The 10,984-nt window shown below is 34.7% G+C and overlaps 1 protein-coding gene across 1 annotated transcript; it reads left to right on the top strand.

Moving 5' to 3' along the window:
• Window positions 1-8,043: 8,043 nt before the first annotated feature.
• On the top strand, window positions 8,044-10,291 carry LOC110266885 (uncharacterized). Its single transcript, XM_088499084.1, has 5 exons — window positions 8,044-9,063; window positions 9,159-9,260; window positions 9,334-9,486; window positions 9,656-9,781; window positions 10,070-10,291. The coding sequence occupies exons 1-5, from the start codon at window positions 8,044-8,046 to the stop codon at window positions 10,289-10,291; spliced, it is 1,623 nt and encodes a 540-aa protein (XP_088355210.1).
• Window positions 10,292-10,984: the final 693 nt, after the last annotated feature.

Genomic DNA, 10,984 nt, shown 5'->3' with positions numbered 1-10,984 from the left:
GATAACTGTTTCCATGTTCTTATGCTTACTATGGGTTAGTTATTTAACCACCTCTTAGCTTGATCTTTTACAGCAAATAGAAACAGTAATAATCTGTAGACATCTTGATCTACTTCCTTATCACGTACTGTGTCAGTAATTTGTAAGAACTGTGCCAGAAACTCAGTAGGTTCTTCCTATGGAAGACCGGAATACTGGCAATTTTGCTGCACCATGATAATGAGATGAGGGTTTAGCTCAAAATTGCTAGCTCTGATGGGGAGTATACAGATACTACTCCCATATGAAGCAGTAGTGGGGTTAGCATATGACCCCAGAGTCCTTCTGGACTGTTCATTTCCACTTATGTCCATGATGGAGAAAGGGAGATGATGTGGATTGTAAATTTTTTTTTAAATAGCGAAATTAAAAGAAAATAAAATAAAATAAAATAAATGAAAAGTTGAATATAAGTTCAAAAATTAAAAGAAAATTGAAAACTAAAATAATTAATTAATTAAAAAGATTTGAAAAAAATGGATGAGGATTTTCGAAAAATGAAGAGAGAGAAAGTGAAGTTTTGAAAAAGATATGTCTTAAAATTAAAGATACTTGTAAGAAAATAAATAAAAGAAAAGATTTGAAAAAGATATGATTTGAAGATTTGAGATTAGAAAAGATAAGATAAGTTAGGTAAGAGAAGATAAGTTTTTAAATTAAAAGGTTTTGAAATTTAAATTCTGAATTTGAATTTTAAGTTTTGAATTTTAAATTTTGAAACTTGAAATTTGAAATTTGAAATTTTTAAATTTGAATTTTAAATTTTTAATTTTGGAATAAGATAAGATAAGATTTTGAAAAAGATATGATTTTTGAAATTTAAAACTAAGATAAGATAAGATAAAAAATTTAGAATAGAAATCTGAATTTTAAATGTAATTTTTGAAAATTTCAATTTAAAATAAAGAGAAAAGATATTTTTGAATTTAATGAGGAAAGAGAAAAATAATAAAATGACACCAAACTTAGAATTTTTAGATCAAAACAAAGAAAATAAACAAGAAAACTTTGAATGTCAAGATGAACACCAAGAACACTTTGAAGATCAAGATGAACACCAAGAACAAATTTTGGAAATCTTTAAGAAAATAAAAACACAAAGAACACCAAACTTAAAAATTTTTATACTTTGGACACTAATAATTCGAAAATGCACAAGAAAAACAAGAAAAGACACAAAACAAGAAAAACTAAAGATCAAACAAGAAAAATAAATAAGAACAACTTGAAGATCAAGAAAGAACTAAAAACATGCAATTTGAAAAATTGAAAGAAAAATAAAGGCATTGAATTGACACCAAACTTAAAACATGAAACTAAACTCAGACAGAAGACTAAATTATGAGGTTATTTTGGTTTTTATTTATTTATTAAAAATTTCGTAAAGAAATTTAGAAAAATAAAACAAGGATTTTAAAAATAAAACAAGGATTTTAAAAAGAAAAGACTCAAAGACAAATCACAGATTAATAAAAAAAATAAAAATTTTTGAAAGATTTTTGAAAAGAAAATAAAAGACTCAATTTTAGTGACTCTAAACCAACCAAAAAGGTAAATTCTTCCTAATCTAAGCAACAAGATGAACCGTCAGTTGTCCAAACTCGAACAATCCCCGGAAACGGCGCCAAAAACTTGGTGCACGAAGTTGTGATTACACTTTTCACAACTCCGCAGAACTAACCAGCAAGTGCATTGGGTCGTCCAAGTAATACTTTACGAGAGTAAGGGTCGATCCCACGGAGATTGTCAGCTTGAAGCAAGCTATGGTTATCTTGTAAATCTTAGTCAGGAGATCAATGATAAAAATGATTTTGTTTATGAAAAATAAATAACATGAAATAAATGGTACTTGTGATTCAGTGATGAGGAACAGGTTGAGGTTCTGGAGATGCTCTGTCACTTGAATCTCAGCTTTCCTACTGTCTTCTTCTCCAAACACGCATGGCTTCCTTCAATGGCAAGCTGTATGATCCTCTCCGATGAAAACTACCAGGTATGATCTCTGCACGGCTAATCAACTGTCGGATTTCTCGTCTCGGATGAAAAATACCAGGTACAGCTATCGCACGGCTAATCATCTGTCGGTTCCCACTAGCGTTGGAATAGGACCCTTGTCCTTTTGCACACTGTCACTGCGTCCAACATTCGCAAGTTTGAAGCTCTTTACAGTCATCCCTTCCCAGATCCTACTCGGAATATCACAGACAAGGTTTAGACTTTTCGGATCCCAGGAATGCTGCCAATTGGTTCTAGCCTCTACCACGAAGGTTCTAATCTCACGGACACGGTCCGTGGATCGAAGACCCAAGAGATACGCACTCAAGCTGTCACCCAATGACTACGTTGAGCTCAGATAGAACGGGAGTGGTTGTCAGACACGCGTTCATAGAATTGAGAATAATGATGAGTGTCACGGATCATCATATTCTCTATATTGAAGTATGAGTGAGTATCTTAGAATAGAATCAAGCGTGATTGAATAGAAAATAGTAGTAATTGCATTAATCCATTGAAACACAGCAGAGCTCCTCACCCCCACCTATGGGGTTTAGAGACTCATGCCATTAGAATACAATATGAAATGTAAAATGTCATGAGTTCCTAAATGAATCTCCAAAAGTAGTTTTTATACTAAACTAGTAACTTAGGGTTACAGAAAATGAGTAACTAGGTGTAGATAGTGTAGAATTCCACTTTCGGGGCTCACTTGGTGAGTGTTTGGGCTGAGCTTTCAAGCTTCCACGTGCATATGCCTCATATTGGAGTTAAACGCCAACCTGGGTGCCAAAATGGGCGTTTAACACCGAAAAGTATACCAGTTCTGGCGTTTTACGCCAGAAAGTTTTTGGCTGGCTTTTAATGACAGTTTGGGCCATCAAATCTCAGGCAAAGTATCGACTATTATATATTGCTGGAAAGCCCAAGATGTCTACTTTCCAACGCAATTGAGAGTGCATCAATTGGGCATCTATAGCTCCAGAAAATGCATTTTGAGTGAAGGAGGGTCAGAATCCAACAGTATCTGCAGTTCTTTCTCAGCCTCTGAATCAGATTTTTGCTCAGGTCCCTCAATTTCAGCCAGAAAATACCTGAAATTATAGAAAAAGATAAAAACTCATTGTAAATCCCAGAAATGTGATTTTTGAATAAAAACTAAAAAAAATATAATAAAAAAAGTAACTAAAATATACTAAAAACTACCTAAAAATAATGCCAAAAAGGGTATAAATTATCCGCTCATCACAACACCAAACTTAAATTGTTGCTTGTCCCCAAGCAACTAAAAAAAATAGGATAAAAGAAGAGAATATACAATAAATTTCAAAAACATCAATGAAGATTAGTTTTAATTAGATGAGCGGGATTATTGGCATTTTGCTTCTAAACAGTTTTGGCATCTCACTTTTTCCTTTGAAGTTCAGAATGATTGGCATCCATAGGAACTCAGAATTCAGATAGTGTCTGGTGCATGAAATTGTCATCTCAACAGCACCAAAAACTTGGTACGCACGATTGTAATCTCAACTCCTTTTCACAACTCCGCACAACTAACCAGCAAGTGCACTAGGTCGTCCAAGTAATAAACCTTACGTGAGTAAGGGTCGATCCCATGGAGATTGTCGGCTTGAAGCAAGCTATGGTCATCTTGTAAATCTTAGTTAGGCAGATTAAAATGGTTATGGGATTTAAGATAATTAAAATATAAATAAAATATGAAATAAGATAGAAATACTTATGTAATTCATTGGTGGGATTTCAGATAAGCGTATGAAGATGCTTTGTTCCTTCTGAACCTCTGCTTTCCTATTGCCTTCATCCAATCATTCATACTCCTTTCCATGGCAAGCTGTATGTTGGGGGATCACTGTTGTCAATGGCTACCATTTGTCCTCTCAGTGAAAATGGTCCAAATGTGTTATCACCGCACGGCTAATCATCTGTCGGTTCTCGACCATGTTGGAATAGGATCCATTGATCCTTTTGCGTCTGTCACTACGCCCAACACTCGCGAGTTTGAAGCTTGTCACAGTCATCCCTTCCCAGATCCTACTCAAAATACCACAGACAAGGTTTAGACTTTCCAGATCTCGGAAATGGCCGCCAATAATTCTAGCCTATACCACGAAGTCTCTGATCGTGAACCAGGAGGCTAAGAGATACACACTCAAGCTATTGCAGATAGAACGGAAGTGGTTGTCAGGCACGCGTTCATAGGTGAGAATGATGAGGAGTGTCACGGATCATCACATTTAACACGTTGAAGTGCGAGTGAATATCTTAGAATAAGAATAAGCTTGAATTGAATAGAAAAAAATAGTACTTTGCATTAATTCATGAAGAATAGTAGAGCTCCACACCTTAATCTATGGGGTGTAAAAACTCTACCGTTGAAAATACATAAGTGATAATGGTCCAGGCATGGCCAAATGGCCAGCCCCCAAGTCTAAGGAAAAAGACGTTCCAAATATGATCAAAAGATGAAAAGAAGATGAAAATACAATAGCAAAAGGTCCTATTTATAATGAACTAGTAACCTAGGGTTTACAGAAATGAGTAAATGATGCAGAAATCCACTTCCAGGCCCACTTGGTGTGTGCTTCGGCTGAGCATTGAAGCTTTCACATGTAGAGGCTTTTCTTGGAGTTAAACGCCAGCTTTGGTGCCAGTTTGGGCGTTTAACTCCAGCTTTTATGCCAGTTCTGGCGTTCTAACACCAGAATTTTTATGCTGACTTGGAACGCCGGTTTGGGCCATCAAATCTCGGGCAAAGTATGGAATATTATAAATTTCTGGAAAGCCCAAGATGTCTACTTTCCAACGCAATTACGAGCGCACCAATTGGGCTTCTGTAGCTCCAGAAAATCCACTTCGAGTGCAGGGAGGTTAGAATCCAACAACATCTGCAGTCCTTTTTCAGCCTCTGAATCAGATTTTTGCTCAGGTCCCTCAATTTCAGCCAGAAAATACCTAAAATCACAAAAAAACACACAAAATCATAGTAAAGTCCATAAATGTAAATTTTGAATAAAAACTAATAAAAATATACTAAAAAGTAATTAAAACATACTGAAAACTACCTAAAAATAATGCCAAAAAACGTATAAATTATCCGCTCGTTACAACACCAAACTTAAATTGTTGCTTGTCCCCAAGCAACTGAAAATCAAATAGGATAAAAAGAAGAGAATATACTATAGATTCCAAAATATCAATGAAACTTAGCTCCAATTAGATGAGCGGGACTAGTAGCTTTTTGCCTCTGAATAGTTTTGGCATCTCACTTTATCCTTTGAAGTTTAGAATGATTGGCATCTATAGGAACTCAGAATTTAGATAGTGTTATTGATTCTCCTAGTTCAGTATTGTTGATTCTTGAACACAGTTACTTTATGAGTCTTTGCCGTGACCCTAAGCATTTTGTTTTCCAGTATTACCACCGGATACATAAATGCCACAGACACATAACTAGGTGAACCTTTTCAGATTGTGACTCAGCTTTGCTAGAGTCCCCAATTAGAGGTGTCCAGAGCTCTTAAGAACAATCTTTTTGCTTTGGATCACGACTTTAACCACTCAGTCTCAAGCTTTTCACTTGACACCTTCACGGCACAATCACATGGTTAGGGACAGCTTGGTTTAGCCACTTAGGCCAGGATTTTATTCCTTTGGGCCCTCCTATCCACTGATGCTCAAAGCCTTTGATCCTTTTTACCCTTGCCTTTTGGTTTAAAGGGTTACTGGCTTTTTCTGCTTGCTTTTTTTTTTCTTTTTGCCATTTTTTTTCGCAAGCTTCTACTTTTTCACTGCTTTTTCTTGCTTCAAGAATCAATTTTTTTATTTTTCAGATCATCAATAACATTTCTCCTTTTTCATTATTCTTTCAAGAGCCAACAATTTTAACATTCATAAACAACAATATCAAAAATATGCACTGTTCAAGCATTCATTCAGAAAACAAAAGTATTGCCACCACATCAAAATAATTAAACTAGTTTCAAGGATGAATTCGAAATCATGTACTTCTTGTTCTTTTGTTTTTAGATCATTTTTCATTTTAAGAAAGGTGATGGATTCATAGGACATTCGTAGCTTTAAGGCATAGACACTTAGAAACTAGTGATCATGAAATAAGACACAAACATAAATAAAACATAAAGCATAATTTTCAAAAAATAGAAAAATAAGAACAAAGAAATTAAAGAACGGGTCCACCTTAGTGATGGCGGCTTGTTCTTCCTCTTGAATATCTTATGGAGTGCTTGAGCTCCTCAATGTCTCTTCCTTGCCTTTGTTTCTCCTCCTTCATGACTCTTTGGTCTTCTCTAATTTCATGGAGGAGGATGGAATGCTCTTGGTGCTCCACCCTTATTTGTCCCATATTGGAACTTAATTCTCCTAGGGAGGTGTTGATTTGCACCCAATAGTTTTGTGAAGGAAAGTGCATCCCTTGAGGCATCTCAGGGATTTCATGATAAGGAATTTCCTCATGCTCTTGGTGAGGTCTCCGAGTGGGCTCTCTGGTTTGCTCCATCCTTTTCTTAGTGATGGGCTTGTCCTCATCAATGAGGATGTCTTCCTCTATGTCAATTCCAGCTGAATTGCAGAGGTGACAAATGAGATAAAGGAAGACTAACCTTGCTAAAGCAGAGGACTTGTCCGCCACCTTGTAGAGTTCTAGGGATATAACCTCATGAACTTCTACTTCCTCTTTAATCATGATACTATGGATTATGATAGCCCGGTCTATAGTAACTTCAGACCGATTGCTAGTGGGAATGATTGAGTGTTGGATGAACTCCACCCATCCCCTAGCCACGGGCTTGAGGTCATGCCTTCTTAGTTGAACCGGCTTCCATCTTGAATCTCTCTTCCATTGAATGCCCTCTTCACAAATGTCTATGAGGACTTGGTCCAACCTTTGATCAAAGTTGATCCTTCTAGGGGTGAGCACGGGTAGCGGGTACCTGATTATCCGTCTGAATCCTAACCGAACCAATTAAATTGGTTCTAAAACCAACGGGTAATCGGGTCCAACCCGAACCAAACCAATGGCTTTTGTTAGTGATTGGTTCGGGTATCGGTTGTGGAGGTGCGGAACCCGAACCAACCCGCGAACTCGATCATATATTAATTAAATAAAAAAACTAAAAAAATATATATGGATTTTCCATTAGACAATGATTATTCATTATTAATATGTTTGGATTTTAATGAGTTTAATTTTTAATGTATTTGGTGTTTACAAGTTTGGATTATTTCTATTGATGTTACATGTTTATTGTACTTGTTGAATTTTTAAGATAAAAATTTGTTTTTTTTATGAATTTTAAAGTCATCGGGTACCCAATTATCCGAACCGAACCAATCCGTTCTTACTGGTTTGGTTTGGTTCGGGTACATGTATAAAAAAATGCAAATCCAAACCAAACCGAACTAATTACATTTTGATCGGTTCGGTTCTAATTTTACCATAAACTCGAACCAAACCGACCCGTGCTCATCTCTAGACCCTTCTAGTGTAGGGGCGTGCATCTCCTTGCATCATATTTTTTTAGTGTAGAGTTTTGTTAAAAAAAATGAAGTTCAATCATATTTAGTTATGATAAGAGTTAAAAAAAACATAGAATCTTGCCATTAAAGAAATCATGTTCTATGTAATTATTATTATTATGTTAATTTCTAGATGGCAGAGAGTTTTCTATAATCTCTCAAAATTATTAGGAAGCTCTGAGTGTAATATTTACTAAAGTTAATTATATACACCCATATAATTACAATATAATTCTTCCTAATGAATCAATCTTTGTAAATAATGGCTATCTATGAGTATTCAATTTGAGCATCTTACTATAATATTATGAATGAATAGTTTATCTAAATATTTTACTATTTATGAATGGCAATAACTCAATGATCTTAAATCCTTGTCTAGACCAATACATATACTTGTGGTTGTTACGTTATACATCCCAAAGAGTGTGAACCTTTTTTTAGTGCATTCTCATGGATTCTAAAAACTATGATTTGGATGAGTTTTTTCCTTCCATTTCCTTTGATTGTTTATATGATCCGAACCCCAACAACCCTTCAGTTTTCATATATGAATTGGATTCTCTACATGAATCTCAATTGTTACTATCAGATATCGATCATAATAATGGTTTGGTTTTGAAGTGTAACGGTTCTATGAAATGCGTCACTGACCAAGACCCTCTTTTTGATCCATTGGAGGAACAAGTGTTATCTGAATCAGCATTGACCTCATTGTGCATAATGAACAATGCAATGGAAAATCAACATTCTAATCAAGTGATTATGGCAGAAGCTGATTTTCCATCAAATTCTGAGGTATCCAAGAATTTGTTAGAGCGAATTGATGTGTCAGAAGAGTTCTTGAACTTCACTTCATTGGACGAAATTTGCCAATGGTTTGATGCTTCACAAGAGGATAATAACTCAAACACATTTCCTGAATCAATGCAATGTGATGCTACTTCCTTTTCTTGGAAATCAGTTAAGGATAGCTATGAGAATTGTCTATTGGGAAGCATGGAACCCGAGTTGAATTTGATTGCACCAGTGGCGATGAGTTCTGCTGATGATACTGCCAGCTTTGAATGCCTATCAGAGTTTGATTTTGATGCGCTAACAGGCTTATTGTCAGATTCATCAATTGAAGAGCTTTTGAATTGTGAAGAAGCAAATTGCAACAACCCTTTGAATAATGGTTCTAGTGCTGTTTTGGAGTTATCATCAGAAAATAATAAAATGGAGATGATGGAGAACATTTCAAATCCAATGAACTTCACAAAAAATCTTGCTTGGTTTCAAGCTAGAAATAACTTGACCCAGCCGGTTCCGGATTTGGACACAGCAAACAAAATCAAGAGAAAGAAAGAGGAGCCGAAAAAACCTAGCAAGAAGAAGGACAAGGCAGGGGAGTGTAGTCGGCCACGACCAAAAGATCGCCAGAGGATTCAAGACTGCATTCAACAATTGAGAACAATCATCCCTGGCAAGGATGTTAAAGAGGTAATGCATAGCTTTAAGATATAAGTTTCTAACATTATATTAGTAGTAACAAACATATTGACATATGTATTTTTCTAATGTGACAGTGTAGCATTGATAATTTGTTAGAGTGCTCCATCAGATACATGAGTTTCTTGTCAAGCACTGCACACTATGCAAACAAGCTACAAGAACCAGATAAGCCTAAGGTAACTAATTAATCAAACTATTTACATATTCTTAGTGTTCATCATATGATTGGACTTGTTTGGATGTGTTAAGCTTATTGAACAGGCAAATGGAGTGGTTCTACAAGAGAGTAGTGTGGAAGGTAGCAAACATTATGGAACATGGTCATTTGAAGAGCCACATCAAACATTGTTATGCCCAATTATAGTTGAGGATATGGCTCATCCTGGCCAAATGCTTATAGAGGTAAGATTAGAATTGGGAACATAAATCAATATATGTTCACATATCATATGATTGTAGTAATTTTGAATAATTTTTGCTTATATATTATTATAAATATAAATCTTAAGACTAATATGTTGCCTTGTTAACCACAATGAATTCATTGGTCATTTTTTTTTTTTTCAAATAGTTGCTTTGTGAGGAGGAAGGGTTCTCTCTTGAGTTGGTTGACACAATTAAGGGTCTTGGTTTGAATATCCTGAAAGCAAAGATGGAAACAAGGAACAGAAAACTATGGGCACGCTTTATCGTTGAGGTAAATTAAATAGTGAACAATAAGTAAATTAAGTTCAATAAAGTAACTTTAATTTTCACAACATTTTTTGAAGTGTTGTTAAAGTTGTATAGCCACGATCACCACCTTAATAAAATTTACCTAAAGATAACTCGTACACTATACAGGCACTCACCCATTTTATCACCATTGAGTTTTAGTGTGGTCCTGAACTAACGTTTAGAGTCTTATTTTCGACTATATATAAAAATTATATTGTATGTAAAAACAACATAACTCTTAAAATCACGGGTTTTCATTGTTCAACAGGCCAATAGACATGTGACAAAGATAGATGTGTTTTGGTCCCTTCTCCATCTTGTAGAGCAGAAAAACTCCTCAAGAACTGGAATGGATTCATCAACTAATAATAACAAACATTGCAATGAAATGAATGATGGCAGTGTTTCAAGATTGGACAAACAACAACAAGAGAAAGAGAGTTGCAACTTTTTTATGTCCATGACAGAGGCACTAAGCTTCAGTGGTTGATATTTCAGAAAATCAACAATGAAAGATTAGAATCATAGTGTGTACATAGATGATAGATTAAGGATACACTTAGCAGAAGCTTCATTTGGATAACCACTAATTTATTTTTTTCCCTTTTGTGCTGTGATGATGTTTCATTATATAATCTAGATTAGAAGATTCACTTCTAGGTCTGTTGTTGAAACTGAGCACATGACAGATTCCGAGATATTTGATTGAATCTGACATGCTGGAATAAGACTTTTAGGAGCACTTGGAATAAGACTTTGATTTAATTTGTTTCCTTCGGTAATATTAATCAATGTTAGTGGTTAAGGGGACAAGAGTGATCCCTATCTTTGCTAATCTAACAGTAAAGAAATTTCTTATATTCTATCCTGAGATAGAAAGATAAGTATAGATTGAAGGAATGTCTCTTGTATTCTTTTACTTTAAAACACAAACTATTTTTAAAATGATTTCAAAATTAACCAGGTAACAATGTACACAAAAAAAAAATCAGCTATCAAATCAACTATTAATATAAAATAATATTAAAATATAAAATATAAAAAATACATATATATAACAACTAATTTTTAATATGTACATAACATTTTTATTTTAAAATAGACATAATTTTACATTTTGTTTAAATTTCGTTTTATATAAACGTATTTTTGTTAAAAAAAAATCTCGTCTTTTCTTTCACTT

The sequence above is a fragment of the Arachis ipaensis genome, chromosome B9 (assembly GCF_059453495.1).
Source record: "Arachis ipaensis isolate K30076 ecotype BB chromosome B9, ASM5945349v1, whole genome shotgun sequence".
In the NCBI taxonomy this organism is placed as follows: Eukaryota; Viridiplantae; Streptophyta; class Magnoliopsida; order Fabales; family Fabaceae; genus Arachis; species Arachis ipaensis.
This window is presented reverse-complemented; position numbering and strand designations above follow the sequence as displayed.